This window comes from Xenopus laevis, chromosome 4L (genome assembly GCF_017654675.1).
Source record: "Xenopus laevis strain J_2021 chromosome 4L, Xenopus_laevis_v10.1, whole genome shotgun sequence".
Lineage (NCBI taxonomy): Eukaryota > Metazoa > Chordata > Amphibia > Anura > Pipidae > Xenopus > Xenopus laevis.
In genome coordinates this window covers 69,097,404-69,119,863 of record NC_054377.1, presented here as the reverse complement: position 1 = coordinate 69,119,863, position 22,460 = coordinate 69,097,404, and the positions used below count along the sequence as shown (strand labels likewise).

At 39.2% G+C, this 22,460-nt stretch overlaps 1 protein-coding gene across 1 annotated transcript; it reads right to left on the bottom strand.

The window, feature by feature from the left end:
- Nucleotides 1–547: 547 nt before the first annotated feature.
- On the bottom strand, nucleotides 548–22,226 carry mlkl.L (mixed lineage kinase domain-like L homeolog). The gene is made up of 11 exons (XM_018258067.2): nucleotides 22,113–22,226; nucleotides 16,059–16,531; nucleotides 13,743–13,853; nucleotides 10,335–10,503; nucleotides 8,631–8,728; nucleotides 8,337–8,472; nucleotides 6,448–6,532; nucleotides 5,051–5,199; nucleotides 2,103–2,152; nucleotides 1,264–1,410; nucleotides 548–778 (listed from the first exon to the last, which is right to left on the bottom strand). Exons 2-11 carry the CDS (start codon nucleotides 16,507–16,509, stop codon nucleotides 684–686), a joined length of 1,491 nt encoding a protein of 496 aa, XP_018113556.1. The 5' UTR covers nucleotides 16,510–16,531; nucleotides 22,113–22,226; the 3' UTR covers nucleotides 548–683.
- Between the last annotated feature and the right edge of the window lie 234 nt (nucleotides 22,227–22,460).

The following is a 22,460-nucleotide window of genomic DNA, read 5'->3' as shown; positions in this document are numbered from 1 at the left end:
TCCTATAACGAACTTCATTCACAGGGTCCCTGCTCCCTGACTTTGACTAGAAAGGTTGAATTCCTCCTTCCATGTAGGGGATAAAAAAAACCTTAGTACTCTTGCCCCCCCCCCACCCATTTTGCTATGTATAAAACATTGGGTGCTGTTCCTATTCAAACTAACGCGTTTTTTAAAAAAAAAAAAAAAATTCATTTATCACCTTGCATACAATAAAAACTCACTGCACAATATTCCATATATATATATATAAATCAAGTGTACAAAATTAAACTAATATGATTATTATTTTAGGCATGTATAAATCATTCTTCCTGAGTTTACAAATTTATCATGATCATGGATGTTTGTCGGTGCTGCTCTATTCGCAGTTTCATGTAGAGGAACCAGCCTCATTCCATATTGGCTTGTTAGTGAGAAACCTTATTCACTAGTATTCCAGAGTCTGGTAAAGTTTCTGGGTTATTGCCAGATTCTTAATTAGTTTTTTATAGTAGTTTTTTTTTCATATAAAAGTGAATATAGGCCAGAAATAATGGACATATACTTAAGACATTTCTGAACACAGTTGTTTTTTTTTTTCAGTTTGAGGGTTTTCTTTAAACCTTCTGACAATAGCTTTTATTACTGGAACCTTGAATGTCTGACTGCAACTTTTATACATTTATGAACAGTCCTTTATCTCAATTTTCTTCAGTGAAACCCATATTGCCGATCAATGCAGCAGCCTCACTGGCCTCTTGTTGGTTTAAATAGTCCATGAGTAAATCCACAATAACTGCAGAAAAAAAGTATATTGTAAGCCATTGCAGTAAATAAACAAAAATCCGCTCACTATAAAGTATCAGTAAAGGAACAGTCCTCTCCCAAGCCTCCTATACACAAATGAACATCAGAAACAATACCAGCTCACTGGTTGATTATTGCAGAGATGCTCCCCTGGTAACTTAGGTATGAAAGACACACAAGCAATAATCTACTAGAGAACTGGTATTTTTAAAGTACAGTACTATACTATATATTTGCTTATCTCAACATGCCTTGATCATCTTTAACATATGCAACAACAGCGAGGCAGTAAAGGATAGCATGCTATACAGAACCCTGAAAAGACATATTTAGTATGGTTTACATTAATCTTTTGGATACTTGGGTTAATAGTAGTGTTGTAATTGGTTTGAGATCCATTTTTATAAACTCATTTATGTAGTATAATAATAGTATTAAAAAAAAATAACTTTATAACTTAATATATTTCCATACCTCCAGCTGAGGGTCGTTCAGTGGGATTAGTTCCTGTGCTTTGTACAATTAGATCAGACAGGACAGATGGGCAGTCAGCAGGCAGACCTTCTTTCATATCTTTACTTAGATTTTGGTACATGTCATTTGGGTTTGTGCCGGAAAGACCTGTACATGTATTTGATATTTAGAAAAGACAGAAAAAAACCAACCATGGGTTACACCAAGTACTGGCATACTGCTAACATGAGGTCAGGGGTTCAATTAATGTTATGGCCTGGATGGTCCCAAGGTCTCCTGTATGGCTCCCCCTCTCCAGCCCCTTCTGCTGCTTAAATCAAATGTGCAATATGGTGGTGGTAGGGGGGAGGGGTGGAATATACATGCACCTAAACTCTGTCATGTTACACCACTCATCAGCTTTCTCAAGTCTAACAGCTGCCTGTAATGCAACCCAGAGATTCTGCTCAGCAGGGACAGAGATAACAAATGTATCAACTAAAGGTATCCATTTAGAACAGTTTACAGGGTTGGCGACCCCCCCTCCCAGAGCCACTTCAGAAGGTGAAAAATTACAATTTAAGCTTCAATATTAGAAAAACGGTCACACATAGAAAATAGGAAGTCATTGGAAAAAGTCATTATTTCTAGTGATCTATCTGAAACCAACTAGTTGTTTAAAGGTGAACTACCCCTTTAAACATAATAAAGTTCCCCATCAGAAGAATGACAAGGCCACAAGATAGTTATCCTTCTGCGACTACAACCCTTCAGTATCCTGTTATGATATCACAGTTGTGAAATCAAATGTGATTTATTATTCTCCACCAACATGAAACGCTGCAGAAAGGAGACCTTACCCTGTATTGGAATCCTGCCAGTTGCAATTTCATAAAACACAATTCCCAGGCTAAAAAGTAGAACAAACAGATTAAAACGATTATTTGCATTAAACAAAAAAAAAAAAAACTACAATACAAATGATAAGTGCTTGATGTATTTTAGTGCATGTATGTGAGAGTACACGCTTTGGCTTGATCTTTATGATATCCAGAAAATATGCAGTATAATATCTTGCAGAGTAACAAAAATGTAAGTAATTCTGGAGTTATTTAATTAGACAGGTACACATCTTTGCCCTGGGCCCACTAGTACCTTAAAGGACACGCGTTGAAAGGCATGTAATAAAACCCTTACTTATGTTATATCTTATGTTTTATTACCCACTTCTAAAAAATTAATTGTGGATCAAACACCAGTTATTTGCAGCTGGAAACTTTCCATTATCGTAATAGCAGAGCAAATCAGTACTCCCAATTCCCTATTTATAATCGGATTTTTCCAAAGGGGAAATTAAAGCACCCCACATAAACTTATCTTAAATCTATAGTCACACGTTACCTTCTCCTCTACCCACCACTATGATACATACAAATTGGGGATTAGTGTTTTATATTGCGGCCTAAACCGTGGTATATACTGTTGTATATAATTAACTAAAGAATAATAGATTCCCTATATACAGTGTGGTGTAACTTGTATGATTTCCTTAATAGGAAACCGACGAGGATTCTCTAATAATAAAGTGCAGTGCTAATAAGTGAATAACCCAAAATTAATTATAAACTTAAGGTGTACAATTTAATTATTGCTTATTATACAAGTTCATCCCCATCAACTAGAATATATATATATATATAATCAATAAAGTGTTCGACAGTACCAGCACTCAAAACAATGCGAAGCCAATGGTGCACGATCAAAGATGAGGTAAATAGCAAATGGAGGATCAGCACACACTGTAGTTGAAGTGAAAAAGTGATTTATTTTCATATAATACACAAAAGCCATGAATATCCTGTAAATTATATCCTTATAAACGGTGAGTTCTGATGTCATCAGTTATAAACGGTGAGTTCTGATGTCATTTCTGTCACATGACTCATTGAAATTTGTGTATTATAATAAATAAAGTACCCCCAGTTGTAAAATATGAGGATATTAGAAGTTACCTCGGAGTTCCATGACCTGTATAAAAACACTCGGCCGTCGGCCTCGTGTTTTTATATGGTCATGAAACTCCTCGGTAACTTATAATATCCCTATATTTTACAAAAGGGGGCACTTTATTCACTATATAATGTTACATGTTAATCCGACGTTTCGGTCCCTCCTTGGGACTTTTCTCAAGGATCCTTGAGATATATATATAAAAAAAATAGACCGGGCACCAAGAAAAAAACGTCGACGCGCGTTTCGCAATTGTGCTTTGTCAAGGCGAATGGCAAGCCGCATGCAAAATGTTCTTTTTAAAGTACTTCCGCATGTGCGTCACTTAGGACGTCGGAACATCAGTAATGACGCTCCTTCCCTATCGCGGGATTCTTTTCCTCTGTATATTTTACTTCACGCCCATTCTGACGTGGCAGGCCTGAGGGTGCCTCCCCTTCACTATACACGGGCAGACTTATCTTTAAAGGACAGACCTGGATTTAAGAACCCTGTCCCATCTATATTTATTTATTAGGTATATACCCTGTGCCTCTTATTAAGCCTGAAAAAATCTATTTTACGGTCTCATGAGGAAAACTTTATTGTATATATAAATCAATATATATAAAAATCAAAAAGCTGCCATCAACTATTTCTTGTAAAAAGTGTTCTAATAGATTATTTTATATAAATATATATTGTATGAAATATATTAAAATTCACGTCAGAATGGGCGTGAAGTAAAATATACAGAGGAAAAGAATTCTGCGATAGGGAAGGAGCGTCATTACTGACACGCGGCTTGCCATTCGCCTTGACAAAGCACAATTGCGAAATGCGCGTCAGTGTTTTTTTCTTGGTGCTATTTTTAACTGTTCTAAGGAATTATTTTATTATTCAAATTACAAGACTGAGCTTTGAAACCAGTCTTGTGGGGGGGCTTTTTTTATAACCCATTGCTCAGCTCTAATCCTTCTCCTTACTGCACTGAATTTACAAGGGGCTCTGATTTGTGTTTTTTTAGCTCTAGACAGTCTCTCATTCGAGCATAGATTAGTGTTAACATTTGAGACCACAGTCATGGTTATCCTGCCTGCCTTTGCTTTGTGATGTCCATTGATAGAAAAAATACAGGTAGTTAAACTTTAGGACAACTTCACCTCTTTCTTTTCCATTTTCCAATCTATTTTCATGAACTGGAGCAAGTGGTAATAATTGCATCTCATATTGGTGCTGGTCACATTGATTTATTTATTCTCCTACTACCATTTGTATTTTTAACTGGGGATTTTTTATTATATGAGTATTTATTGCACTGCACTTGATATGGATGAATTGTGATCCTAGTTGATGGGGATGAACTTGTATAATAAGCAATAATTAAATTGTACTTAAGTTTATAATTAATTTTGGGTTATTCACTTATTAGCACTGCACTTTATTATTAGAGAATCCTCGTCGGTTTCCTATTAAGGAAATCATACAAGTTACACCACACTGTATAAAAGGAAAACTATTATTCTTTAGTTAATTATATACAACAGTATATACCACGGTTTAGGCCGCAATATTAAACACTACCCACCACTATGATACATACAAATTGGGGATTAGAGGAGAAGGCAACGTGTGACTATAGATTTAAGATTCTGTGGAGTGCTTTCATTTCTCCTTTGGAAAAATCACTGGTTAACTTTCCATTATCGTCAGCTGGAAGCACAGTGGATGATTAATTATAATGTTGCAAAATCTTAATATTTCCTTTTTAAACCATGTAATAGTCTGAAGTACACTGTTTGTTTCCATAGTCACTGACCTGTAAATCTCACTATGTTTATCGTAAGCGTTGATATTCTGCATTGTTTCAGGGGCAATGTACGACCATTCTATGTTTTGTTTTTGCTTCTCAACATTAGGTTGTCTTCTCATGGAGGACTCTGTCTTTGATAGTTCAAATCCAGATAGCTAAAAGTAAAAAAGTATGACAAATACATTTATATAAGCAATTTAATCATTTTAATGATTTACTTCAGTAAATCATTAAAACATACAACTAACTGTTGAAACATAGGGAAAAGGCAGAAGCATGTATCATGTTGATCAAATAAAACTGCTTCTCTCACAGTCAAAGGGCAGATTTACTAATTGTCGCAACCATCGCTACATTTCACAACCATCGCTACACTTGGCCAGGCACAAATGTGCTCAGGCAATGCTTATTTACATAACTTTTCTCTAGCGTACTTCGGCAATGCAAGCGTTTGATAGTGAAGATGCAATAGCGTTCATTTCTGCCTAGTGAAACTTCGCTAGGGATCTTGCGCTCAGGTGGATTTGCATAGGGTGGGAAATTTAAAGTTGTATGGACGTCTTTATGTTATATGTTGGTGCGTATGCTTACAAATTACACTTGTAAAAACACATGTCCAGGGAACCTTAATAAAGGCAATAGAGTTATTCTAATGCCCTACACATGTGCCCACTGTAAAATTAATGTTCCATATGTTTGCAAATGTATGGGGAAAACTGGTTACCCAAAAAAACTTTGTCTTTTGCAGGCAATCAGGCTGAAAAAACTAAAAGATGCCAGCATCTTTTGGACTTTGATGCATTTTTGCCTCACAGAATATAATGTGACAGAAGATTGAGGAAGATCTAGCTACTTTAATGCACTTCGCCTGGTCGGAGGTGCAAAGGCAACTCTGGCGAAAGAGGTAACGTTTAGTAAAATCCACATTTTAGTGAATTTGTAGAGTAGCGTCCGTTCGCCAGAGCGAAAAGTCACCTGGCGATAGAGTGTGAATGTCCGCTGGCACCAGTCTCTTTTGCTAGCGTTGTCACGAGTGGTAACGCAGGCGAAAAGTCGCTGGCGTTAGCCACTTCGCCTTTTAGTAAATCTGCCCCAAAGAGAGAAGGAGATCTCAGAAATGAAAAGTGGAGATGGAGCTTCTTGATAGACAAGGAAGTAAACTAAAGCTGCAGTTGCGCTGTCTCTAATAGGGACTCACTAAATAATACCCAAAGCAGAGAGAAAGGTATATCATACTCAGGGCTGTCTAGAGTAGTTTTAGAGAAAAAAAAAGGGTTCACTTATTCTTTAAGCTATAGATTATGTGTTCTGGAATTATGGTAATATATCATCTTTCTTAGTTTTAATTGGGGGGGAGCGGTGTTCAAAAAAGTGGGGGAGAAGGAGAAACAAATATCCAATACCTTAAGGCAATAAGTGCCATCTACCAAGAACTTTGAACTGCTCAGGCTCCCATGAAGCATAGGTTTTGTCTCTGTCTGGTGTAACCTGGGTAACAATAAGAAGGAATTTAGGTTAAAGGCAAGATTTTTTTGATATACTCTGTTTGTTTTATTTGAACAACTAACGCACAGAATATACCCGTAACAAAGTCAATGCAATTAGAATACTGAAAGCAGACACCTGATTGGTTGTTTTCTATCCCCAATTTCATCATGTGTACACAGTTATCCAGGTTTTCTCACATAAATCCAGACATGGACCAGCACACAATTGCTGGGGTTACACCAAGAGCTATCATTTGACCAACCGCAACCATTGCTCCTTGTGTGGGGCCTCTGGTAAGACATTTTTAATACACTCTATCAATCCTGTCCTACCTTATTTGGATAAAAAGTATGGTCAGCAAATGCCAGAGGGGCTGCTGTATGGTTCCATAGAAAGTTACCATATAGTGGGCTGGTAGGGGGCTATTTGGGCTGGTAGGGGGCAGTTTGGGCCTCTGTGTACTTGGAATGGCAGGGCCTATTTTGACTCCCAGTCCAAGCCTGGTCAGTTGACTACCACAGAAGCTCATTGGTCGACTTCTTTGGAAAGCTCAAAACCTAATGCATATTATTTGGTCAGACCAGTTTTCTCCACTTGGAAAATCTGTACAATGTTGTAATCAGCTTTTTATAACCAATGGAAAGTGCCAAGAAAAAAAGACAGTCTGTTTGAAGGACACCGTTTTCTTGGCTCTTTCAGTTGGATATAAAATGCAGATTACAACAATGTGCAGAATTTTAAAGTGGAGACAACTGGTCTGACCAGAGACATCCCTTCAAAACTACTAAAGCTTGTTGAGATATTTAAAATATGAACTTTAATTGATTTCTAAGGTAATTCATGAAGTTGTTTATTGTCATGGGATTATGTCTGATTTACAAATAAGTGGGTCCTTTTTAAGAGAGATCGCTTTGTTTTTATGGCTTAGTCTATTTTTTTCTGGCTAATTAATTCATAATAAATATTGTATTTTGTGTTATTTGGATAATGCATTACAACTTGTGGAATTGGTCTCTTCTTTTCTCTTATGTATTTGCAGGTGTACACTATTGTAGCAAATCTGAACCATTGGCTTCATAAAAGGAGCCCAGTTTTGGGGGTTTTCGATGGTTTGCGCTCAAAAACTCGGTCAGTTAGAGCTATTTGAGTTTTTTTCGCTGATAACTAAATCAATTCAAGTATTCGAGTTTTCGCCCTGATTACATTAGGGTTTTTTCCAGTGCCGTAACCAGTGCTTGCACCCCCTGCTCCCACGGTAGTTCCGCCACTGGTTTTTTCCATAAGTAAGCAAACATTCGAGTTGTGAGTTTATTTGAGGTAGAAAAAACTTCACAAACTCGACCTTTAATAAATAACCCCCTAAATGTAATTTCTAGTTAAAGGACAAGGAAACCCTCAGATACACCAGTGCTGTTAATTGTACACTACCTACCTACCCTTCTCAACCACTAAGTTGTTTGGCTCCTAGTTCACTTACTTTCTTAAGAATCTGTGTCTGCATTGCTTGTTGAGGTCGCCATATTTATTCCAAATACTTCACGACTAATATATTGTGTGAATGCCCCACTGCTTGTAAGCTGAGAAATACACGAGCGCTAAACACGTGAGCGGAGGAGGCTCTATCTTTGTCATTATGTGCATGGATGGGAAGATCTTAAATGTGCAGGTCAGTGGTCAGGGAAACCATGGTTTATTTGGAAAAAACCATCAGCGCTAGAGATAAGTAAAAATTAGTTTATCTTCTGCCCCTATAGCTTTATCAGGGGATTTCCTTGTCCTTCAGCTTCATTTTCTAGGACCACACCTGTACAATGCTCTTGCAGCATCCAATGTCATGTGAATACGCCGATTCCAGGGGAGGTTCTTCTCTCTGCTCAGCAGCTCTCTGAGAGTCCCCTTTTCACAGAACTCAGTCACCATACAGTAGTAAGGCTCACTCTCTAATACAAAGGCAAGGGAAAGATAAAATTGTAAGAATGAACAAGAGCCGCACCAAAGATGCTGGAAGAAATTAGAAAAACGTAGCAATAACTTAGAATGGAGCATTCCAGCCCAAACGAAGGCACAAAACATACAAATAAAACTGATCTGTACTTACTTGCTTTGTCTATACATATGCCAAATACACGTATAATATTCACGCATTCATATTTTTTCATTGTCTTTATCTCCAAATTAAATATTTCTCTGATTTTTCTAGAGGAAGAAAACAAGGACAAATCAGTATATAATAAGGAAGCAATATTTTGCTTGCTGCCTGCATTATAACAGTAATATTCTAAGTCTATGATATGCTTAAAAGAAAACATAAAGCCTACTACATAACGGGAATGGAATACTAAATCAGTTATCTGTTTACATATAAATCAGCATAAATGGAGCTATATAAATCGGCATAACTTTAATTGTAGCAGTCATAATTTCCATGGAAGGAGAAACAAACTGCTTTTACATTTCCATTTAGTTTTAAACTTTTCCACTATACCTAATAAATCAGTCATTACTCCAAGCTAAAATATATGCTGTCCTTTTTTTTTATTCTTTTTTTTGTACTAGATAAATTAATATTTAATTAAAGAAAGACTTCAGGGCTCATTTATTTTTTCCCAGACAGAAGTGCAAGAGGGCGACCCCCTGGTGCTCATGCACAGAGCACTTATGCCTGGGGTAATGGCCATGCTGTGCACTGTACACCAGATAAAAGAGAATCAGGCACGAGATGCACAGTGCAGTGTCAGGGGGCTCAGTCAGGGAATTGCCACTCCATGTGCATCTGAATGATGACCAAGTTTGGGGGATACATGAATAGAGTAGCATACCTCCCAACATTTTAGAAATAAAAAGATGGACAAAAAAAGTTGGCGTGCTTAGAGTGGCGGAATTTTTTTCGACCACACACCCTAATTACCATGTTCATTTTACAAAATTTGTCAGGTTATAAAAATATAAACAAATTTCTGTTTTTTTCCCAGTTATTACAGTTTTGTTAAAGTGAGTAACTTTTCCCAAGGGACCTCCTTCTCTAAATTGTAACAATTACTTATTTGCTTATCTCAAAATTGTTACAAAGTATCTTAGTTGCATCTGGTGGCCGTTCTGGGCTCTCAGCCAACAGCCAATTAAGTTAGAAACTGTGTTTCTTTTTCTGGCTGTTCAGTGCAGAGAAAGTTGGGACATTTCAGTACAAATGCCGGACTGCGGGTTGAGCAGTCAAAAGCGGGACTGTCCCACTGAAAACGGGACAGTTAAGAGGTATGGGTTGCCACTTTTCCCTGCCAGTAACTTTGGGCGGGATGATGATGTTGCAAGGGTGGGTCTGTGACACCGATGGGTGGAGTTATGACATGGCAATCTTAAGAAATCCTGCCCAGTTTTCAAATTAGGAAAATTGGGCAGACCCAGGGAGCTCTCTTGAAAACCAGCCTGTCCGGTTCAAAACCAGACAGATGGCAACTCTAGACTACAGTGCTGCTAAACTACAAACACAATTTGTTGCATTCTGCACACTGCTTTGGAGGTTGCAAATTACCCCTTTCATCTCTCTCGGAAAAAACAAGGGATTGTTGTCCTTTTACAAAAGCACCCTGGCAGTGCCAGACAGGAGGCATTGCTAAAAAGCATTGCAGCCTCCTGTCTATTTTAAAGTCATGCTACAATTTCCTGAAGATTAAGTTATGTGGGGTAGATGGTAGAATTGTTGGCTCTGTATTTGTATTTTACAGGTATGTCGCTTAAAAAGCAGGATGTCCCTGTAATAGTCCAGAGGAATAAAGCTCCCCTTCACATGCAGAAAGTAACTTACTCAACATTTTCCAAGGGCTGTCCCTTCAAAACCTTTATAGCCACTGGACTCTTATAGTACTGTCCTCTATACAGGTCAAAGTTAGGCTTCTCCATCACAAGAGCTCCCCATATCAGATCCTCAGACTTTATCTCTGTGCAAAGCCGTGGAGTTCTTGTTCCTGAAGATACTAAAAAACATTATGTATGTTTAATTCATTAGTCTCGACCTTATAACTTTTATTTATTACTTTAGATGTAAACACTTTTAATCTAACTGATGCTTTAAAGGGGTGGTTCATCTTTAAACTATTAATATGTTATAGAATGGCCAATTCTAAGCAACTTTTCAACTGGCCGTCACTATTTTTTTTATCGTTTTTAATTATTTCCCTTCTTAGCCGTAGCTTGCAAATGTAAAAAACAAATGTTCTGTAAAGCCACAAATTTGTAGTTATTGCTAGTTTGCATTACTCATCTTTCTATTGAGGCCCCTCCTAGTTGCTAGGGTAATTTGGACCCTGACAAGCAGTTTGCTGAAAGGGGTTGTTCGTCTTTAAATTAATTTTTAGTGTGATGTAGAGAGTTATACACTGAGAATTTGCAACTGGTTTTCATTTTTTATTATTTGTGGTTTTTTATTCAGCCTCTCTCCAGTTTGCAATGTCAGCAATCTGGGTCCAAATTACCCTAGCAACCATGCATTGATTTGAATAAAAAATAGGAAAGCACCTGAATATGAAGATGAGTAATAAAAAGCAGCACTAACAATACATTTGTTCAGTAATGTAACTTGGTGGGGGCGGGCCCTGGTGTGGGCCGTGCAGACGGGCCCGCCCCCACCCTCGTCTGCGCGATGTATCTCTGCGCCTGCAGCCGACTCCAGCCGGCTGCAGCGCGCACGATCTTCCCGGGGGGCCCTGCGGGGATGCTGGCCCTGGCCCATTTGCACCCCCTGTTCCCCCGGCCGGTAGTTATGCCCCTGCATTTATTGCTTTAATGTTTTTTAGATGGGTTTCCCCACTTGAAAGCTGAAAAGAAGGCAACTAAAAAAATTATAAAAAAAACAAAGGCCAAATGAAAAGTTGCTTAGAATTAGTCAACATACTAAAAGTTAACTCAAAGGTGAACTAACCTTTAAAATACACTGATATAAAATAAAGTTGCATTTATACTTGGAAACAACTTGTCATATAAGTAGAGTAGTATTTATAAATAAATGAAAAAATTGCATATGGAAGTTTAATTAAATAGTGAAGAATAATTTTCCTCAAAAAATAGCAGTTCTGTTTTGCTCAGATTCAATCTTTAGACTAATGATAGACATGACATTTTCATGGTATTTTCTCTGTTGGAAGAAAAAAAATGTTGATTCTGCCCCCTACCACCCAGTGTGCATACCTGTATGTAATCCATCTAAAATCCACCTGTCACTGCAAAGACTAGTCAGATTTCAGATAGAAAATGCACTGAGTTTGGAGTGTGAATCACATTCTCTCTGCCAGCCGAGAAAGAAGCCTTGTCTGACATTATCCTTAGGCTCATGCCACATGGGGCTGAAACTCAACCTGCCCAAAAACACAGGTTAAGAACCATCCTCTATGCTGGAATCAGCCCCATACCTTGCCTGCACCTGAAATCATTGCGAGTGCAGACAAGGTAAGTGGCTGATTCCAGAATATGAGCTGATTCTCGCTTGTGTTTTTCAGCATGCCGAGTTTCAGTCTTAATGATACTAGCTTGTAATATAGCAATCGATTGGCTGAGATATTATCTGACATTCATTGTTTATATAGTGAATAAAGTACCCCCTATTGTAAAATATAAGGATATTATAAGTTACCGAGGAGTTCCATGACCATATAAAAACACGAGGCTGAAGGCCGAGTGTTTTTATAAAGGTCATGGAACTCCGAGGTAACTTCTAATATCCTCATATTTTACAGCTGGGGGTACTTTATTTATTATAATACTCAAATTTTAGTGAGTCATGTGACAGAAATGACATCAGAACTCACCGTTTATAACTGATGACATCAGAACTCACCGTTTATAAGGATATAATTTACAAGATATTCATGGCTTTTGTGTATTATATCCTGTTATATCCATATGAGCCCTTAACAGGCTTAAAGGTAAACAGTAACACCAAAAAATTAAAGTGTTTTAAATTAATGGAAATATCATGTAGTGTTGCCCTGCACTGGTAAAACTGATGTGTTTGCTTCAGAAACACTACTATAGTTCATATAAACAAGCTGCTGAGTAGCAATGGTGGAAATTGAAAAACGGCTATATGACACAGGTTAAATAGTGGATAACTGATAACACCATTATGTTCTACAGAGCTTATCTGCTGTGTAACCTGAGCCTTTTTGCCTTTGAATGACTGCACCCATTGCTACACAGCAGCTTATTCATATAAACAATAGTAGTGTTTCTGAAGCAAACACAACGGTTTTACCAACGCAGGGCAACACTGCATTATATTTCTATTACTTTAAAACAATTTAATTTATTGATGTTATTGTTCCTTTAATTAGCAGAGAACCCAATATAAAAAAAGTTTATTAAGGCAAAGGAAACAACTTAGGCTAATGTCAAACATGTTGGATTCTCAGCTAGATTTACCCTGAGGGTGCCCGGGGCTGGCGTCCTCTGTCACCCTCTCATAGGATTGCGCGCATCCTTTCTTTGTACAGAAGCACTAGAGACTAGGCGCTAGTGCTCCGGAATCAAGTGGCTGGACGGTTTGCCACCCCTTTATTTATGCAGGCCTGGGCCTTGTAGTTCATGCCACAAATCCAGGCTGCTCTCAGCCTGTGGAAAAAAATGCAGGCAGACAAGAAGCCCCTACCCTACCATCAGTCTTTCTCCTTGCCTATACCCCAGAACCATTGTGTCAGGCACTTGTGGTGGATTTTGGCTCAGAAATGAAAACTTTTGCATTTCGGCATTGAAATACATCATGTGTCTACACTTGGGTGTAGGTGTGTAAGTTCAGGTGCAGGCAAAGAAGACGGCTGATGACATCGAAGGGGCAAATTCTCAGCCTACGTTTTTCCTCAGGCCAGAAATCTTCCACATCTGGCATTAACCTTATGATCGCCAAATTGTTCTGTATTGGCAGGTGTATGGGGCTCATAAGAGAACCCGTCCAATCAATATCTGGATGAAAATCAGGCTAATAGCTTATCTGCAGATTTGAAAATCTAGTCAGGCAAGGACTACATTAGCGCACCGACGCAGCCTTAGCCTGACAGTTCCCGGAGGCCATTATGGTCAGATGGGAGCCAACAACTGGTTCAACAGCATTTTGAAATTCTTGGAGAAAATTCTAAAGCTAAACATAGCCGATTATACTTTGGTGTCTGTTGGGATGGTACAATACATGGCACAGAGTAGCAGTGCAGCATTATAAAATACTTACACAAGGACTTTATTTCTTCAACTTGATTGAGTATGTTCTTTACTCCAGAATTTGTATCTTCCACCGTTTCCGCCACATGACTGATGTCCTTAGTCAGACTCCCAACACCACCTGAGTGAGCCAAAGTGTACAGTCAGAAACAGCAGACAATTAAGAAGTATAATAGCTATTTCACAGCACAGTCACAAAACCAGAGTTTCCAACCCTTGGCCCAGCAGATCTTTTAGAGCTGCAACTCCCATAATTAGCCCAAAAATGGAAAACTTGTTTGGCTGAATTGCTCCATGGTAGATGTCCCTAGGACTGTATATAACAGGAAAGTGCTCCATATGCCCACCAGAAATAGCTGAACTACTGCTTGGAATATTTATTCAACAGCAGCTTTTTCTTTTCTAGGTCATACTAAGAAATAGATGAACAGTTGTAATTCCCCCCCCCCCCCATCAATCATTTATAAATATTTACAAAATATAGAATTGTAAAGCCCTTTTTTTATGGCAAAAATAAATAAATAAAAAAAATATAAAGGACAAGGCTTCAAACTTTGGCCTCACTTGGCACTATTAGTATTTTTTGATTCTTTTATGAGATTCGGGCACTATGGGTTAAAGAGAACCTCACTCTAATTGTGTGGTTAAAGTTTTAACTTCCTTGTTTGTGTGACAAAAAGTCACGTCATTTTAAGGATTTCTCCAACGCTAAAAAAGGCCAAATCCTGGATTTGGTGTATCTCTAAATATTAGCTTCAAAATAATCTTCAAGTATCATTTTACAACCAGAGTTAATTTAGTATGGCTGAAAAAGAAAAGAAGAAATGTAAGAAAGAAAGAAAATAAAATACAGCACAGAAAGAAGACGGCAAATGCCATGATGCAAATTTCACAAATTAATAAATAATCTAAAAGTTATTCAATATTAGCATTGGCAATTTGGCAGAAAGAAACCTCAGATGTTACCAGCGGCAAGGGGACTGCTTCCTCTATAGCAGAGGGGGAGGGGAGTTGAAGGGGGGAGCAGCTATTTTTTTGGTACGAGGGCTTGGCACGCTCTTGTTATGCTACTGGATGCAGCGGATACACCAGAAGTCAAAGAGGGGGCGAGAGAAATAAGTAGGTAGAACAGTCCAATGTAAGTGCACACCATCAGCTGTGAGTTTGTATGATATTCCCTGGATGCTCCGTCCTGGCATCCACAAATCATATAAATGTATCATAAAGGTTGGGAATCATACAGCAGGCAGAATAACTGCTAATAGGCTTTTATTTTGTGCCCACACTACATGTTTCGGGCTTCAAAGGCCTTTGCAGCCCGAAACATGTAGTGTGGGCACAAAATAAAAGCCTATTAGCAGTTATTCTGCCTGCTGTATGATTCCCAACCTTTATGATGCATAAGTAGGTAGAACAGGTTAGAGTTTAAAGAGCAATACTAATATACTTTTAAAGAAACAATAACATCTTAGGGTAGAACTACACAGGCGTTTTCGACGCGATCCTGCATGCTGCGCCTGCATCCGACAGTCGAGACGCGTCGGATCAACGCTGCGACACCATCTGACAATGCGTTCACTTACCTTATTTACGTTGCATGCGATTTGAGGCCGACGGTTTGTCGCAGCTTGGCGGATCGCGCTGAAAACATTAGTGTTGTTCTACCCTAAAAGTGAAAGTGTTTTAAAGGAAAGACAATATAATATACTGTTGCTATGCACTGATGAAACTGATGTGTTGGCTTCAGAAACATTACTATAGCTTAAACAAGCTGCTTTGTATGTATGGGGGCAGTCATTCAAGTACAGGATACACAGTAGATAACAGATAAGCTGTGCAGAATCCCATTATATACTACAGAAGTTATCTATTATCTGCTGTTTAACCTGTGCCTTTTCTCTTTTTTCAGCTATGAAAGGCTCCCGCCATGGCTACACAGCAGCTTGTTTATATTAACTATAGTGGGATTTCTGAAGCAATTACATCAGTTGTATCAGTTCAGAGCATCAGTACATTATATTTGAAATACTGTAAAAAAAAAAAACAAAAAAAAAAACTTCATTTTTTGATTTCAAGGTGAAGGTATGAAATGAAACCAAGGAAAAGAGATGGAGAAGACAAGCAAAAGAAAATGTTGTCGTTAGACAAGACGTAGACAAGACCTTAACATTTTTTAGAAATTTCAGTTGAAAAAACGGTTCCATATCATTAAGATATATTTATAAAAGGTTGATAAAACAATACTCTACAAAGTTCTCATAGATGATTCTACTTTGTATCCTTTTTTCAGGTATAATAATATACATTACAGCATATTCAAACATACTATTGAGGCGTTCTTTTAGTTCACTCATGTCTTCTTCGATGTCTTTCTGGCTCTGTTTTAGCCTTTTGTTTTCATCAAAAAATTTGAGAAAGCTTTCCCGATGTTCTATAGCAAGCAGTACAGAGATGTCATCAGCAGCATCCTTAAGGCGATCATTTATTAGATCAAACTCTTCCTTTATACAGTTAGCTTTGAGGATTTTCATCCACCACCCCTGATTGGAATATTTAAGAACCCAGGACTTGGCATTCCTCAAAGTGAGCTGCAGCTCCCTCAAAACAACCTTAAGCTCACTGGACTTCTCTGGCTGTTTCTTGATCTTAGTAGCAGCCACCAGCAAGATTTCAATTCTTTTCCTCAGACGAGAACATTGCCTTTTGTTGGAACTGGCCTGATCACACAGACCATAGATAGTTTGTGCTATGTCCAAGACATTCCCCAGAATTTCCATGGTCTAAATAAGATATTCAGCACTACAGAATAAACCAAAGAAAAAATATAATAAATGATATGAACATATTATTAGGTTTATGGCTTTTCTTGCCAAATAAAAGAAGAACACATTTATTAGATTGCTTGGTTTGTTTTACTGAGCAATACATTTTGATCTACCATATCTCATTTCAACAGTTATTCCGCCATCGTTCCAAGAACATCTAGGGCAACAAATACATGTACAACCAATACATCACTTTAAATGATCTTCAGTTTGGGCTGCCAGTAGTATCTAGTACATCAGATAGGGTGATAATTATGGACACTGTTTAACAGCCTTTTCTCAATGCACCCTTGTTGCTCACCATTGCTTTATATGTTGCTCCCAGTGGCCTCAAATCAGGTGCCTATTTTTGAATTACTGGCTTGGAGACAAGTTTTGGTTGTATAAAAACCATGCGTACTGCCAAACAGAGCCCCCTGTAGGCAGTTAGGCCCAAATAGGGGCTACCAAATAGCCAATCACAGCACTTATTTGGCACCACAGAAGCTTTTTCCATGCTTGTGTTGCTCCCCAATTCTTTTTACATTTGAATGTAGCTCATGGATGTAAAAGGTTGGGGACCCCTGCTCCAGGCACATGCCACTACTTCCTTCCAGTAGTCCTAGCCCTGGGCTGGGAGACAGATAATATTGACTATTGAATGTCCATCTTTATTCTTCGTTTCCTGCCTGCCAATTTCTTGGGAGCAAGTAGTAACAATGGACCAGACTCATGGTAGCAAGCCCATTTAACTGCCTTTCTCCTGCTTACTGTTCATCTGATACATTCTCCTATCTGCAGGCGTTAGCTGCATTTGGATTAGAGAAGTTAAGAGAAGGTTCCAATTAAAGCACAGCTGCCTTTTGCACACAGGGAAATGTATCACGTGCAAGGCAAGTTGGAAAAAGGCAAGGGAAACATCGAGTCATAACATCAGTGCCGAGCCAACCCAGCCAGGCGCCCTAGGCAACCTGGCCGGTCATGGCGCCGGCTGCGTGTGTGCTTGGGAGTGCATGCGCGAAAGTACATGCGCTCGAGTGCGCATGCGCACATGCGTGTGGCAGTCGGGGAGCGACGGACCGGACAATGGGGTAGGCGTCAGAGCAGGTACGTGCCTGGCGCCCCCCCAGCTTTGCGCCCTAGGCACATGCCTACTCTGCCTACCCCTAATTCCGGCCCTGCATGACATCATTGATGAATACAAATCAGCAAATGTTGGTGTAAATCAAAAGTCATTTGCTCCTTCTCAGACCCTTGCCTGTGCTTTAGTTCTCTGTCATTATGTTATGTCCTAGAGCAGGGCTGTCCAACTGGCGGCCCGCGACCCCCCTTTATATGGCCCTCCACATCAAAGTCTGCCTGCTGTGTCTGTTTACCATATGTAAAATTTAAAAGGTATCACTACAGAGATTAACTGGCCCCTGCATTGTTTAAACCTCAAATTCACACTGTAATCCCCTGTATTGTTCACACTTGTGACACCTCTTTTGTTCACATCCTAAAGCCCTGTACTGTTCCACCTGAGACCCAGACTGAAACTGCCACATTGTTCTCCTGTTCACACTTTATTCAAAATGCTAATGGAGCACCAGCACTGTGTCACTGTATGTCGTACATATTAGACCTGATTCCTGTCTCCTACTCTGTTCTGCCTTCCCTATGCTCCCTGTGTTTGTCATACTTTGGTATTTGTTCTGGGGGTTTGTTAGCAATTACTATTAGCGGCCCCTAAGGTGTTTATTATTCATATGCTGGGCTACTGTATTATACACAGGGGAGGAGGAGGCATATGGATTTAAGGGTATGTCTTATATGACTTAGCTTTTTTCACATATGAGTGACATCCTTGCAAGGGCAGGCACAAGGTAGTTGGCACCCTAGTCAAGAGCTTCAATCAGTGCCCCCCTGTCCTGCATTACCATTTCCCTCATAATCATGATGATTTTTAAATAAAGAGAGCAAGAAAGTGTACAACACTTTTTCATTTATATTACTGCCCCCTATACCTGTACCAGCAAGCTCAGCAGCCATCCATCATACAGCAGCACAGCAGCCATCATATTGCCCCCAATTGTTACCTGTGCCAGCAGCAGCCAAAAATAAATCTGATCACATCATATTGCCCCCAAGTATTTATGTACCTGTGCCAGCGCCCAGCCCAGCAGCAACAGCAAACATATGGCCCCCAAATCTGTACCTGGCTGTGCCAGCAGGAAGCTTCACACTTTACAGTAATAGAAAGAATGTCTTCAGTTCATTGCAACTGTGCAAGGCTGAGAGAAGCGAGAGCGATGCAATGTGTTGTAGCCCGCTCGCACACCTTGGCCTTCGGCAGTTCAGCGCCTGGTGCACGGTGTTGGGGGGATCGGCACCCTCCTCAGCAAACTATCCAAGAAAACACTGGCACTCAAAGGCAAGCAAAAGCAGGTTTATACCCTTGCGTATTTATTCTGCAAACGTTTGCAGAATAAATACGCATGGGTATAACCCTGCTTTTGCTTGCCTTTGAGTGCCAGTGTTTTCTTGGATAGCAGCGAGAGCGAGCCACACCAAGCAGGCCGCCAGCTCTCTGCCTCTCTCTGTCACCCAACACATCAGTGACGTAATTGACGCATGTACGCACGTCGCGCTACACCGCACAGAAGGAGCTATTACTTGCCGGCAAGAGGGAGAAGGGGAAGGAGATGGATTCCACCCAACTGGGTGACCATGATTACTGAAACAAATTATTAAATAAACACTTGAAAAAAATTAAATTAAAAAACGAAAAAAAAGTGCACCCCTCAATGATGGTGTCCTAGACAGCTGCCTACTCTGCCTACCCCTAGTTCCAGCCCTGATCCCTGCAGTGAACACCAACCATTTGGTTTTTTGGTGTGCTATTAATATGGACATGGTCTTGCGGTAACATGGGTGTAGTTTAAAGTGGGTGTGGTCTAAAAACAGGGCATGGCTAACACTGGCTTCCGTTTTTGCCCCTTCACTATGTAGATTAGAAAAATTCCGGCCCTCTGTACCATAGAAATTGGACAGCACTGTCCTAGAGTACAACTATATGTCACTGGATACTTATTGCTGATGATGTTTACAATACACATGCAACTGGAGTGAGAGGATGAGGGCAGCAATATTTATTCTAGCACAGATTTGTGCTGAGGGTATTTTCTTATTCAATACAGCTTCCAACATTCCAGTCCAAGACTTTTGATGGGATGCTGGAGGTTTAAAAAAAGCTTCCATCTTGCCCATGCTTGGTCTAGAGCTCTGCAGGAGATATACTATAGGCACTATAAATCTGTAAACACACTGATATATAACTGCACCAAATAGCCACCCCCTTGGCCGACTGTGTCATGTGCACAGGGTATCAACATTATTAGGAGCAGATATTATATGTATTTATCTTACAGTCAAATTTAGCAGCTCCTGTCAAAAACTTTAGAAGAGCAACTGCAAAGCATAGGGGCTAAAACAAAAAGTGGATTTATCCTTAGGAATCAATTAACATCATCAGACTGAAAAAGAAAGCAAAGATCTAATTGGATGCTATGGGTAACTGCATTGGTGAAACTTGGGGGTGTATTTACTAAAACCTAAAATTTTCCCATTTATAATTAAAACAAAGTTGACCTAACTCCCCTCCATGAATTTACCTAACTTATCAAACAATAAGATGGAAAAAGTCGGTGCGGGAAAAGTCTCTACAAAATTCGAATCATTCTGCTTTTTCTAATTTGGCGTTCAAATTGTAAGACTTTCTCAAGTTGTCGCCCAATAACCTCAACTTTTTTTGATTATTGTACAAAAACCAGCGCTGATCACAATGTCAAGAAACATCTTCAAATTATAAAACAGACATCTGCCATTGACTTCTACATGACCGCAACAGATTTTAGCTGCAGTATTTTCAGATTTTTAGCAGCTTTGGGGTATAATAAATCTAAAAAAAAGTTACGCTGTGGTTAAAAAATTAAGTCTGCTGCAGAGAGGGTCTGAGTGCACCAGCACCCCCTAATTACCATGCCCATTTTACAAAATTTGCCAGTTTATGAAACACATTTCTGTAGTTTTTATGTTTTATTATAGTTTTACTAGTGAAGGTGAATTGCCCTTTAAGCTGTGAGTCTAACTTCTCCTAATGGGCAAAACTGTTACAAATGTATCAAATATCTATTCTGAGCTCTTTGCCAAGAGACAATTAAGTTAGAAACATTGTATCTCTTTTGGCTGTTCAGTGCAGAGAAATAGGGACTTTCCCCTTCAGTGCAGAGAAATAGATACCTTTCTCTTCAGTGCAGCTAAATCGGGACTTTCCAGTACTAATGCTGGACTGCGGTTTGAGCTGTCAAAAGTGGGACTGTCCCCAATTGCAGCACATCAGGGGCGCTGCGCCAATGAGAGAGAGTGGAGAAACTTGTCTCAGGTAGCAGCGCTCCACTGGTTACCAGTGGCAGCAATAATGCATCTTCTGTTAACTTTAAGAGACAAATTTCAGTTTTTAAAACCAGAACGTTGTCTTTTCTAGCAAAGAGATCACCATTGCACTCTCTTGCTAGGATCCTGGACCCCTCTGGGAGATCTCAGGCTGCACAGGGGCCAGAATTAGTAACCCGGTGCCCCCCCATGTCCAGTCCGACTCTGATGTTTTATTATTTGTAGCTTTTTATTCAGCAGCTCTCCAGTTTGCAGTTTCAGCAATCTGGTTGCTAGGGTCCAAATGACCATAGCAACCACACATTGATTTAAATAGGATACTGGAATATGAATAGGAGAGGACCTGAATAAAATAGGAGTAATAAAAAGTAGCAATAACAATACATTTGTAGCCTTACAGAGCATTTGTTTTTTAAATGGGGGTCAGAGTCAGAAAAAGAAGGCAAATAATTCAAAAACTATAAAATGAAGACCAATTGAAGAATTACTTAACATTAGCCACTCTATAACATACTAAAAGTTAACATAAAGGTAAACCACCCCTTTAATCTCATTGATTTCTGAACACAGTGACATTATAAATAAAACATATAAAGCAACAAGTGAAGATCGTACTGTTCATATTAACAGATCTAACAGGTCTTTATGAATAATCCATAAGCAACACATAGACAATAGGACAGCTCCTAGTGATAATAACAGAAGTTAATAGATACAGGAGCTACCAGATCACAAAAATCAGAGACATTTTAAATAAATAAATGCATATTACGGGCTGTATTTCAATTCAACATGATCTGTAATGTTTAGTACATAACTGTAAACGATCTAATGAATACATACACACCAACATTTCCTAAAATATCCACACCAGAGACTTATTGCTGAGCCAGTCACACTGCAGACGGCTGCTCTGACACTGCCCATAGGAAACAATGGGATGCTTTTATTCACAACAAGTTACTTGTGAAGCATGTTCCTAAGAACAAATGTTAAAACAAATTAAAAAGATATCGGGGTCGCAGTGATTTTAGCACAATCTATACACAACTCCTGTTTAAATACAATGCCATGATAAAGGGGAAAATGTTAGTATAAATGGTTGTTACAAGCGATACAAATGTGACTGTCACAGTACTGACCTGCTCACACCCGCACTCCTCTGAAACTCTGAGCCTTCCTCTTCCTCCCAGCAATAAGCATTGTGTGTAACTCCTCCTCTCTCCTCTGCTTCTTCTGCTCATTTACTTCTGCTTTTCAGCTTAAACAGACTCTGGGAACTTCCCAAATGGCCTAACCCAGGGAAACCCTGCCATAACAACTCCTTTGCTCTGTTATTCCCAGCTGATACCCTGTATATTGTGTGTTTCTTAATTCATGGGTCAAATTTGGGTTGGGTCCACTTGTGTGGATAGTAATTCAAAGGAGATAATTAATTCTACACTCAGGGAGTTATTTATCAGAATCTGAATTTATCTGATTCTTGTTTT

Bases quoted from the DNA above. Each gene is read 5' to 3' on its own strand.
- mlkl.L (XM_018258067.2), bottom strand. From the start codon at position 16,509: ATGGAAATTCTGGGGAATGTCTTGGACATAGCACAAACTATCTATGGT. The intron at 10,504-13,742 runs GTAAGTATTTTA...AATGTTTTTTAG, and splicing joins TGAAGAAATAAAGTCCTTGT to TATCTTCAGGAACAAGAACT. The intron at 8,729-10,334 runs GTAAGTTACTTT...TTCTTCCTCTAG, and splicing joins CAGCCCTTGGAAAATGTTGA to AAAAATCAGAGAAATATTTA.